Raw genomic sequence first — 13,166 nt, 5'->3', positions numbered from 1 at the left:
TGAGAAAAGGTTTTTGGAGTACTTCTCTATGCTAGGGGTAACACGGTCTTCAGCTAAATGAACTAATAGCTTTTCAGTTAATAAGGCAAGGAACTAACATGGCTAGAAAAAAGGCTGAAGAAATACATCCAAACTTGGCAATCACTTGTGTCTGTACTCTGATGTCCTCCCCTATTTCCTGTCCTAATCAATAGGTTGTATTATTGAGGTAGCATCTCACATGTACCCTGTAAGACAGAGCATATGTGTTTTTGCCTTGTATAATCACATTAAGGAATAATTTACTCCAGAGAAGTTATTGGAGTCCCTGTATCTCTTTACAGTGGACAAAGAGACTTCAAAGCTTAGACAGGATTATCTGGCATAACCGATGTGTTAGTTCTCAACTCCTACGATGATCTACTCCAGAGCCAAAGGGGATATAACAAAATAGTGGAGCAGATGAAGATTTAAAAGACTACCAAAAAAATTAATTATTTTTCCTTAGCTCTTGGTACATGAAACAAGGCTTTTTACTTATCCATACATAGCACATACTTCAGAATTATGAGAATTACATGAGCATTAGAAGCCAGTACGCAGCACTAATTTGTTCCCACTACAAAAATCCATTTGCTTCAAAATTAGGCAGTCACAGTGCCATAATGTAATAAGTGATTTAAATTCAGCCTTTTAAATACAAACTGTGCAAGCTTTGTAGCAGTCCAAACACTCCAGAATATTGAACAATACTTAAAAAACTTATAATCTGTTGTCAGGCCACAAGTCTCCTCTGTCAGCTGATACAATTGAACGTTTACAAATTTAATTAATGGAGAAAGATCAGCCATTGCTCCAAATAGTTTGACTATATGCCACATCCTTCAAGAAGTGAGCCAAAGACACAGAGCAATACAATGAAGGACAGAAGACAGACAGTTAAGATTTTTTTATGTCTTCGCATAGATGTTAAGAGAAACATTTTTTAAAAGACATGTGTTTTTTAACATGCTCATGTCTCTTCTCTTCTTCCAAACTCCTCTCAGAGGTAAGAATTGATCTCCCATTCTTCCAAAAGAATTCAGAAATTCAGATAGATAACTGGTTTTACTTACATAACTGGATCAAACATATTGCGAATCTTTAGACAGGGTGTCAAGCTGTTCGGTGGTGAATTTCTCCTATCTAGATGAAATGCTAGAAAGAAAAATAAATACTAATTATTTACAGGCATGATACCATTGAAAGAATGTCAACTTTATACATTAATACCTTTCCAGTTTTACTCAGAAGAAAGTTCATTTCATATTCAAGCAAATTAGTTTTGCACAGTTTTCTACCACACTGAAGAAAACATACCATATTTAGCTGAATTTTTTATACTTAAAACTTCTACATTTAAGGCACTCTCTTACATCCAGGCCACATGGAAGGAATTCAGGATACTTTTAAAAATACCATATACTTGAAAAGAAAGGATTTCCACTGCATCTCCATGAAAAGACAGATATACACAACCCCTGGAGTGAATTTTTGGAACTGGAAGTTAACCATACGGTTCTAACTGCCAGATGAAATTTTCATTTCTTCCACTTTTGGGACAATTTGCTGCCCATCTGGAGAATAAATAAGGAGACCTTAAGATGGATGTCGCATTATATTTGTAGTGCAGTAACATGTCAAGAATGCTCTACAAGGACAGAGCTTTTATAGCCCTAAATGATCACACATGATCAGAAGCTTCTAAAAATCTGAAATGAGACATACCAGAGGATAAAACAGATATAAGAAGAAAAATGAAAATCAAAAACATCAGAGTAACTCAAAGCTGAACAGTGCCATGAAATACATTCTGAAATCCTAAAATAAATATTAACTTCTCTAAAGTTCACAAGTTCTACTTGTCAGAGTCACAAGAGAAGACTGAACCATGAGAAAAGGAATCAAGGAGCACTTCAGATTCAGATAAGGCAGCTCCTTGCCTTGAGAAGGACCAACAAATCAGCAGTGGAAATGAAAGGGGATAGCCTAGTAAAACAGCTTTCAAGGCTTGAAGGAAAATTTACTTTGAAGAATGAGATAAGTAGATTCAAGAGTTTAAGCATAAGATTAAAAATCTCAACAACAAAAAATGATGCTCCAAACTGCTGCTAATGCTTCTCCTTTGCAATCCTACTTTAGAAAAATTTTCTTGACATATTCAAGATATTACATTCCAAGGGTCAGAAGTGTCTGTTTTGGGCAGATGTTTGTGCATCCTACTGCTGATCTTTTAAAATCTTGAAAGTATATCCAAAATACATGAACACTGCTGCTCTTCTGTTTGCAACCCAAACAAAAACCATGTCACACAGACAAAATTAAGTCATATGGAAGACACTGCTTGTGAAAGACAAGAACTAACCAAGAGAAAATTCACTGCCTGGAGATACTGCATAGAAAACCTCCATCTTATATAAATTCCTGAGACAAATGAAATACAATTACCAACCAGAAATTAGAAAAGCTACCCTCCAATTCTAATATCAAACCTACTGCAAGTTCCCCACATAACTAGAAATGTTCTTATTAAGAATACACACGCACACAGAGTGCAAGTCACCAACACCTGTAACAACTGTTTTTCTCTTGGGAACAGATTTCTAAATATGCTGGTGACACTGTATCTATCTCTAAGCTGCCTATAGTTTAAGGACAAGTCCTTTTTCAATAGCACATGGTTTTGTAAAGTTTTTTGCCCCTTATTAAAAATTATACATAGGGTATACAATAAAAACTTTACAGAACTAAGCAACATTGAAAAATACATGGACTTACCTTACTTATGGAGGTTGGCTCCAGCAGATCAAGGGTGGGGTGAAATGCCACCAGCATATTGTACACTGGGGCACCACACCATACTGGAGAAGGTGATCTGGGGTGGCCTAGTCATGGACCTGGACCTGAAAAGGTGTGGGGTTGAGGAAATTATGTGCTGATTGTTTGTAACTAGGTTTATTCAGCACATGGTTTTAATCTAAGGATGAAGAATGGTGAGGTTGTTTGCAGAGATCCTAGACCCAGAGGATCAACATTTCTGCAAGCTGTTTATGAACTAAAAAAAAAATCCATAGTGATATTTATGGAAGCAGCTAAACCATTTAGCTATCCAAAAGAAACTAAATGGGGAATTCACCCTTTAGTGTAGTTACCTATATAAACCAAGCTTTGCCTGTTCCAGTTTCTAATAACTTTTATGTCCTTTTGACTGGAAGATCTCAGGTGCTAACTGATATAACTTCAGCCAGAGCCTACCATCAGCACAAGACTAAACTGCTTCTAACTTAATGTAACATCCTACTGGTAGAGAAGTGTGCCCAGAGCAGTGCAGTATATGAAAATAAAGATGAACTCTGTCTTTTCTCAAAAAAACTTCTCAAAATCATGGTAAATTAAAAGTAATTTTTGCAACTTAGATGGAACTTTTCATGTATAAGTGAAAAATTTACCATGGAAATCAGTGAGGTGTGAAATTAATGCTACAACAATAATAACTCTTAATATGTTTACTAGAAATGGCACCAAAAAGAGAGTATAGAGAAGACACAGGCAAGTTAATGCTGTACCTATACAGCAAAACTGAAAATAGCATAGTTAACTGATGTCACTTGAACTTCATTTCACATCTGTAACAACTGATTCTCCCCCTCCCCCAAAAGAAGTTGTTTCAGTGACAAAGCTGTTCGGAACACAGTACTGATTATTTGAAAAGTTACATTGGTGTGGAGCATACAAAATATTCTTGGTAAAGGCATAAGCAGACATTCTTGCAGGACAACAGTCCAAGCTACACACTTAACTAAGCATCTCACACCTTTTTCTATATAGATCTAAGGAGTAATGCTTACAAGATGAAGATAAAAAGGTAGAGATGAAATAGGAAAGCAGAGACACAACTTTCTGCAGTAAGTCACTGGTGGGAAAAAATTCAGGACTTTCATAAATTCCCCTTGGGGATAACTAAGCACTTTCAAGAAACAGAAGCTACTTTTCATTTCATTCACAATGCACTTTGTTTTGCTACCTTAAACTGAATACCACTGTATTATTCCAGATTTGAAGAGCAGCAGCAGCTAAACACATGTGCTTTTGTCAACCCCTTTATCACTGTCTATGATGGAAGAAGTGTCTCTGGCACTGGCTTCAAAATGAACATCAAAGACATTGTAGTACAGCTTTCCATGCCCCTTGAATTACTAATATATTATTGCTAAAGGAATTTGCAAGTACGATCACCATGGGTTACAAGACAGCCCAAAATATCTTTAGATGTGAATTGGATGAACCTGATAAGGCTGAACACTTGCCTCAAATATAGGTAGCTTTGCTTCTTAAAACAATTTTTTTCCGTTTTAAGCCATGGATCACTGCAATTTATTAAGTACTAACCCTTCTTATCAAAGGCGAGGACACAAAGAGGAAACAATTACCTGAAAATTTTAAAATTATGCCCTTTCACATATCATGAGGTTCTTTAATACACATGGAAGATACTGAAATTAATATCTTACGAAAGAGAAGAGTATGGCTGAATTGAGGTTTAATATAGTTAATTCAGCTGTAGAAGACAAACATAGGATGGATACAGAATTTTACAAGCAGCATGAAATCCAGTTTTCTTGCAATAGTTAAGAGTATAATTGTGGTTTGGGATTTTTTAGTTTGTTTTTGTCCAGAGAAAGGATTATGTTCTCACAAGCCAGGGAGGAGGGGTGTCATTCACAAAAGGGAACAGGTTATCTTCCATGCTGCAGGATGAAATATCACCCTAGATGTGGTACTTCAGAGAACCTTTTTATCTCATCTCCAGAGCTGTCAAGGAACTTCAGCTTGTACTGCTAGCTCAGCTACACTGCAGCCCTGCCTATCTAGTTCTCTTCAGAGCTCCAGTTATCAAAGGTGTGATAGGACAATTGTATCTGTTCCTTCAAAAGCAAACTGAACACACTAGAATTGGTTCTCTCCACTGATTTAATTAAATCACTTGACATGATCAAGATTGTTTCTCAATTGACTATTCTCTTGGTACACTGTTTTCAAAACATTGCATTTGCCCATCCTACAATTAGCTTACCTACTCTTTTCTTTTTAACAAATACAACTACTGTATCAAGTAGGTAATATTTCAAAGGGATGGCACCAGAATTTATTCTGATCCAGAAAAAAAATAAATACAAACTAAACTGTCAAAACACAGGCTGCATCCTGAAGGACTGGACAAAATGTTACAGTGATACTTTAACACACTGCTAACAGACAGCAGGCATTAGATCTCAGGCAAGCTACGGTCCCACAGTTAAAATGTACGCTATCATTCATGGATATCCTTGTATATGCCAACAGGCCTTTCTGAAAAGGGATTGTTCTTCAATTGCACATGCTCAGGTATTGTTCTTTGCTACAGAGCACTACCAGATTGAGATCTGGTTAAAAAACTGCAAACTTGAAATTTATTCATAAGATTCAGACCCAAGAATTCATTATGATTTTCTATATGCTGAATCTGTTCAGGGCATAGCAGTCTTGAAGAGTATCTAGATTTATAAACTTCTACATTCAAACATCAGAACTGGAGTATGAACTTAAATTCCAGTTAATGTATACTTCCAAGAAAGGAAGAAAGTAACACATACATGTAGAATTTCTAACATCAGGAAAGAAATAGCTGTGCAAAAAGCATGAGACTTATGCAATAGAAGTATTTCCAACAGTCATTTGAACACAAGGACTGCAAAATAGAAACAGCCTTTGCATGTGAAAATTGCTTTTGCCTGCTGTCGTGAGCCATTGTCATTTCAGCCACCCCATTTCCCCACCCTTCTGTTAGAGCTGAAGTATGCAATTTCAATTCTTCAAAGATCTTTGCTAAACTTCAAACATAACAAGAAAATTAGAAAAATTGCACTTAAAAGAACTGAAACATAATGGATTTTGATATATCCTATGCAATAGAAAACAGGAAGTCTTAGTACATACTCTAAGCAACAGACAGATAAAAGGTACAGCTGAGAGATCAAGTTATTCTGTCCATATTTGCAATATGCTGAAGTAGGTATCAGATGCTCAAACTGGGATGGTACCTAACAGTAACTACTACAGCAGTTTTTCTAGGAAATTTTGGAGACCACTGTTCTGTTTATAGCCTTGAATGTATATTACAGGTAGCAAAACACCACCTGAGTTATCACACACTGAGGCGTCTCCAGGTGAGGAGAATCCAATGCGATTTCTAATACAGAACAGAATGTCATGGAGTGATTTACACTGCAATCAAACAGGACAAGAAAAACTGAGAGCAAATGAGCAGCACATTTAAACTAGAGCATGATGCTTCCCAGCCTGCACTGAACAATACACTATGTAGAAGATTCAGATTTATAATACATATATAGCTTGCAGAAGCTGTGTTCAATTTAAGTGTTTGAAATTCCATTGTGGCAGTACTCAGAGACGGAACAGAAACAGCTGTTGCCAAAACCCACTATTTCTGTATTGCAACTAAAGCACTTGCACATCCCTAATGTCCTGGAAAGAAAAGGTTCCACAACTCCTTGAATACAGTTCATATACACATCTTACTCATGAAAACTTTGAGAAATTGAGAAATCAAGCAATACATTGGTTACAGTAGAATGCCACATTACTACTACTGCAAACAGAACCTCAAGCCTGCAGTAGCATTCACATGGTATTTTAAAAAATGCAGCCCTTATTTCCAATGACTTACTTAAAATGAGAAGTGTAATGCTAAAACCAGTAGTATAAGTTTGAGAAGTATATAATGATATTACTTGTTTTCACACTCGGGCAGAGATAGAAATGACCATTCTTTACTAAATGCAAACCAGAAGTCCCATAGTTCCAATTTTTCATTGACCAAAAATAAAAGAGCAAACCAAAACCTGAAGCTTAACATGAAGAAAAGTAGAAAGAAAAACCAAGAAAGATTTTTCAAACCAGGAAAATATGACCACTGCAGACATATAACTGCAAACCTACTAGATTCTTGCCATTTGGTTTCACGATAAAACTGAAAAGTGACAAACCACTGAAAAATCCATGTATGACAAACTGCCTTCTCTATTAAAGTAAATGCTTTACACCACAGAGTCTGAAAAAAAAAATACAGTGTAGAAAAACATTTATGACAGAGCTAGAACATCTAACACTATTAGATGTTCCAAATGCACATTTTCCTAATTGAGGAGTCTTTTGTCCTGGCAGCTTCCCTTTTAAAATAATTATCTCTTCCTCCTAACTTTGTCTTTAGGCACCTTACTGACAACTTAACTGTAGGAAACTTAAGTCTGCAAGATCCAATTTATCTGCTGTCATATACAACCAATTACATTACTAACAGTAAGCGTAAGGCACGTCAGAATTTGATCAACTAAAGAATATTTTCTTTTTAATTCACAAAAAGGAAGAAGCAACTCACTTTGGCTAAATACCCACTGCATTTTTCTGCAGTAGCCATAACAAAAAAGCTCATTTCCCTTGAAAACAAGACAGACAATGCACCAAAAGTAAGTTCATAGAACAAGATAATAGAGAAATAGCATTGACAGTTCATATCAATCCTTAAATGCATGAGAGAAAACAAGCCTTTCATGCTTGTTTTCAAGCAACAGAGTACCATTTGTAAGTTAGATGCAGAAATTAAGACAATTATATCGGCAAAATATAACTTCAATACCTTGGCCTTGCCACACTTTCGAAGGTATTACTAAAATTTTGTCACATGCTGCAGAAGGTTGCATCCACTTCCAAACCAAGAACTCAGCACCACCTACTCTTCGTGTCTCTGTACGAACTCTAGATTCATTTGCTGCAAGAAAGTCAACTGCTCTGTTCCAGACTTTATTCATCTTCCTCCTTAAAAATTGAAGCAAGAATTATAAATTTAGCATTATAACAACCTGCATAGTTGACATCCACCATGTGTAAGAGAAATCCAATGCTTTTCCTACCACCTGTGCCAACTGTAAACACCAAAATACTACACTGTGCAATCTATTAAGAAATTAAGTTATTTCTACCTGAAATTAGTTAATTGACCAATTTATTTTTGCTGGTTTTCCCCCCTGTCAGTACTTCTAGTGAGAACGTACCTGTCCTGAGGTGGTATTAGAGAATCACGCACATGTAAAATTGGCATGTAAGACTGCAACTCTTTATTTTCTGAACATGCCTCGCTGTGGCTTCTTAGAACATCTGAGGAAACCATAAAAAGAAACCAAACTGATAACTATGTGGCTCATGCAAACATTAAGAAAAGTATCACTTCTGGCAATTAACACCTACTCTGAACACCCCTCCCAATTTCAATAGTTCAGTTTTCTGGCATTTTGAAACATTGTTTTCTCCATACCATTCTTAAGGAAAATTGACCAAACAGTATATCTATGTATTCCAAACAACTTCAAAGTAAAGGAAGGTAGTTCTTACAGTTACTCTTGATCAGTACTTTTTAAGTGTTAGCAGAGATGGCCATCTTTGAAAATAAAGGGCTTTCCTTCGACCTCAACAAAACTTGATTTGCAGACAAAAAAGGTGGACACATGATTAAAATAGAACAGTTCTGATTTCTCTACCATCTCTGTATTTATTGTGATTACCATAAATGAAAGTAATAGAACAACTTAAGTAAGACTACAAGGCTACAAACAGAACCTATTGCTAACATTGTGGCTTCAAGTAGAAAGAGGGGATTTAGTTACACATACTATTTTGCCAAAATAACTTCTGCTCAAAGTAATTAATTAAAAAGCAGCTTTTTCTATGAAAAACCATTAAGGATGGTATTGAGAGCTACCATACATTTTTGGAGTGAATATTTTAACTGAAGTTAGCTGAAAAAACCATACTTCAGTAAACAAACATTGCATTTGTATTTGTATTCAATAGTAGGACAAAAAACTACCAAGTCAATGGCAACTTTATAGCCATGTTGATGTAATTCACAAATTACAAGCTTTATGTCAAAAGCTTTGATTAGTTTTAAAGGATGGGGTTTAAAAAAAAAGAAAAAGGGAGAAACAAAACACATGGAACACAATGGACCAAGAACTCTAACAGCATGACAACTAGTAAACATGAAGAAACGTAACTAAATTAACAGTTCTTTGAAAGCTTATACAACACTGTTACAGATATATCAGACACAACTGAACATGCCATACCTATGATTTTCACCACCATATCATACATCTGCTTTGTTTCTTCTTCCTCTTTTGCCCAACGGTATTTCATGTACTGTAAGACTCCCCAAACCATTGCTATACCTGCATTAACATGCAGAGTACACTTTAAACAGTATTAGAGCATTGGATATTCAACATTTTACAGGGCATACTTCAGAAGTAGACTGAACTATCTAACAAGCACTCTACATTCCAAAGCTAGTGAAATACACTGTACTTGCTGTCTGTATTTTATACTCTTACACAGGAACAGAAACTCTTCCACTTGAAAGAGCAGTTACTTATAGGAAAACATTTAATTGTTTTAAGAAGAGCTCAGTATCCCAGATCATCTTTTCTGCAGTTACTTTTTAAACGTCCTGGAACAACAGTGAAATATCCTCAAAATTAAGGCTATCATCTATTTACGGAACAGTTTGCTTTTTCTGATCAGTTCAACATGGAACTTTTGAAAGCCACAAGATATTGCTCTGGCAGGGAAAAAGATTTCCCAAAGAATGAATATGTTCAGCTGACTACAGAAGCAGATGATAACAACCAGTGTGGAAATACAGTGGTGCAACAGAAATGCAAATCAAACCCCAATTTAATCAAGATACCAAGAGAAACTCAAAGTTTTATGGTTGAATAAAATGTTCTCTAAACTTGCTTTTCCCCATGCACTTAGATAAATATGAGTTAGAACAAAAAAAGATTAACTGTTTTATTAACTTACCCCAAAGCAATATTGATAATCGGTGAGTTACATTAACAAACGCACGGCGAAAACGACACCTGAAAGACATCTTTGGACTAGTGGATTCCAGATACTTCACGTCTGTCACATTAGTGACATCCATCTTATTAGGGTCATTGCTGAGACACCTATTTAAAAATATACAGTGCTTATGAAAAAGGATACATTCTCTTAGAAGAAATTAAATTAAGAAATAAACACCACTTACTTTATGCCAACATCTTCCCCACTATTCAAGATCCATTGTAATGATGTGTTAAGTACACTTTCATATTCTGGATCTAAATTCTGTCAAAATACAATAGTAATCAGTAATTTAATAAATAACCAGTAACTTATCATGCCAATAAAACTGAGATACTGCACAGATCAGTAGTCAAACTATATTGTTTCATTCCTGATACTTCAGATTTTGAGTATGTGTTCACTGCATAAAGTAAATCTATTTATGCTACAAGCAGTTCTCAAGACTCACCAGCATCCCTTAAACTAAGGACTATTTGAAAAGCCAAGCCACATTCACTGCTTTATTCACGACTCTAACCTAGAGTAAGAAAAAACCATTGAGCCACTAGGCGGCGATCACTGGTAATCTACTCCGAGAGTAAAACTTCAACTAGATCCGAACTCCACTGGAAATGCCTCCTATAAAAGCAGTTCCATGCTCCATTTTTTTTTGAGAAGCTTGAGTAAATATAATTTTAACATATATTTTGAAAAAAATCCAATATTTGTAGATCAAGAACTGACATCACTACATGGACATTGACTTTTAAAAAAAATATTTGGTATCAATTCTAATAAGATAAGCACTGCTGTCTGAGCTAAGGCTTTCTCCATAGCTCATCCTGCATGTTCTTTTGCAGAAAAAGCGAAAATGGAAGTTACTGTTGTATTTGAAATTATAGTCCCAAAAAAGTTTTATTTTCATCTTTCCTCTGAACCTCACATTGGCTTAGAACTCAAGCATAAGTACTTAAGAAAAGACAGTAATGGTTTTATATTACCTTTGAGATTAAAGTATTGAAAATTTTATCACCGAACACACAAATTCTGCAAAGCAACTGCACAGTTAAATAAGACTTCCTACAAAGCAACAATTTTTCATATTAAACTTCAGCTTCCTAGCAGAGCTAAAACAGTTATGGCAACAGTAAATAGTTTCAGTCTTTCAGCATAACAGATAGGCAAGACAATCAGCTCTAGGGCATCACCTTAATTTTTTCCACAATGCACTGATTTTAACAGATACAGATTATTATCCAAACCATAATCCAAGTGTTAACAGCTTCTTTGGGATGCTCTAAATCATTGCCCCTTTTTGTCTATTACATACATGTTTGCCATAACATAAAATTTCTACACATTTGTATATTAAATACATCTGTTTAACTCCTCCCCATCCAATCAAAGAAATCTTACACACTGCCTCTTAAAAGCTTCAAGCAGTTTTCCACTGAAGGGTACACCAACGTAGGCTAAAATAAACCCTACAGCTGTCAAGACAAGGCAAGAGTCATCTTTTATTTGGGGAGTGAGGAAGGGCAAGAACAGAGAGTGGGATTTCATAATACTGCACAGTGATCAAATTAACAAAAAGGCCTTTTTTTGACCATTTCTATTTAAAGCATTAATGAATAGCCTCTCCAAACAGCTGCTGCCTGTCAGGCTGCTTGCCCAGATCTACCCATCAACCTTTCTCCATGAAGAATGGAAAACAGTATCCTTTTCTTTTAAGTCTCAAAGACCAATACAGTGATTTCTGGAGAAGCTTCTAGATATTTGAGTATTATAAATTTATTATTTTCATGTTGGTCAACTATTTCCATTAATCCAAATAATCTCCTGGTGTTTTACTGAAAAGAGAAAAAAGCCCTGCATGTCACTGAAGCACTACTAGCTACACCTTCATTGCAATTAAGTCAGTTTCTTTTACCCTCCCTCTCCCCAAATGCTCATTACATCCCCAAATAAAAATCATATGTAGCATGTGCTAAAGTAAGTCATCAGTTCTGATCATTTCCAAATAATATTCAATACTAAGTGAAATTTTAGTCAATACACTAGATATGAAAACAGGTCTTACAAATTTAACTTATACAGATCTTCTATACAATGAAAAACAACTCTTTTGCTTACTTTTAAATATGCAGCTGCCTCCTGGACGGAAAGGTTTCTTTGAATAGAGCTGCCACATTCATGTTCCCCTGGTAAAATGAAAACTTTTATTTTGATCTATTTATTACAGCATTATATAAAATAAAATCACCTAAACACCAGCTTATGGTTAACAAAATTTACACAAGCAGCCATAGCAGTACAGTAATTCTCATAGGTTCCACTAAAAATATGGAAAAAAACTCTGCACGGATTTCTCCTTTAAAAGAAGTTAAAAAAACCCCTATGATTTTCAGAACTAATAATATGTACAAATCACAGCAATATGCTCTCATGTATTGCTCAGAAAGTGTATTTTGGTATTTACACCAAAAGCAGAATAGGTAGTATGAAGAACTATCAGAACACCATTACCATAAAAGTTACTGTACCCTGACTCAGCTTCCAGATATTTTCCTTTAACTCTGAAACCTGTATTATCTTTTATAGAGCCCAAGTTCCAGTAGAAATATATCCATAGTATTTCAAGCACTAAGAAGTTACTGCATTTTAGATTGGCCTATTCTGGTAACTCATTGCTTTCCTGAACATGCACAAAATCCCACTGTAGCTTGAAACGGGCACTTTTAACATCTTCTATTGGTTTTGGAATGTGTGCAGAAGTAGCCAGGAAATAAGGTATTTATATGCATAGTCAGTCCTCAGAGCAATGTGCCATCATCTCCCTGGTTTTCTCTGCTAAACTAAAGGTACATGGTTCATGTAATGAAAAAAAAAAAGTAGAGGAAGTAGTGACAGTCATATCAACAGAAAGCTATACAGAAAAGGAAAAGGTCTAACACCAGTTTTTCATCTATCACTAGGCCCTCATTTCTGAAGAACTGTCAGCAATAGCAAGTCACTTTTTCCCCCTGATATTTATTTAAAATAAACCCTAAATCTTGGCATCTGCAACTATGCTTTTACTGTTCCAAAACAATAAAATAGCAAACAACAAACCCAGTCTTTCACTGGCTCAGCGTTATGCCTGCTTTACCTTCTTCAATCTATGCCAAGTTGTACTATTCCCAAAGCTATAGCAAGGCTAAGAA

The 13,166-nt window shown here is 35.5% G+C and overlaps 1 protein-coding gene across 2 annotated transcripts in view; it reads right to left on the bottom strand.

The window, feature by feature from the left end:
- Positions 1-13,166, bottom strand: part of LEMD3 (LEM domain containing 3) — a 41,496-nt gene that overhangs the window by 4,278 nt on the left and 24,052 nt on the right. Inside the window, exons 4-11 of one of the 2 annotated variants that reach the window (XR_010999083.1) lie at positions 12,097-12,164; positions 10,166-10,245; positions 9,937-10,085; positions 9,201-9,302; positions 8,130-8,232; positions 7,715-7,893; positions 2,797-2,921; positions 1,095-1,176 (exon numbers count right to left, since the gene is read on the bottom strand). Coding sequence is in view for 1 of the 2 variants with exons in the window: in XM_068190107.1 (XP_068046208.1) it covers positions 1,095-1,176; positions 7,715-7,893; positions 8,130-8,232; positions 9,201-9,302; positions 9,937-10,085; positions 10,166-10,245; positions 12,097-12,164 (763 nt within the window). In the remaining variant the exon portion in view is untranslated. The remainder of the gene's footprint in view (positions 1-1,094; positions 1,177-2,796; positions 2,922-7,714; positions 7,894-8,129; positions 8,233-9,200; positions 9,303-9,936; positions 10,086-10,165; positions 10,246-12,096; positions 12,165-13,166) is intronic. The other variant, XM_068190107.1, reaches the window with a different exon arrangement.

The sequence above is a fragment of the Anomalospiza imberbis genome, chromosome 5 (assembly GCF_031753505.1).
Source record: "Anomalospiza imberbis isolate Cuckoo-Finch-1a 21T00152 chromosome 5, ASM3175350v1, whole genome shotgun sequence".
NCBI lineage: Eukaryota > Metazoa > Chordata > Aves > Passeriformes > Viduidae > Anomalospiza > Anomalospiza imberbis.
This window is presented reverse-complemented; position numbering and strand designations above follow the sequence as displayed.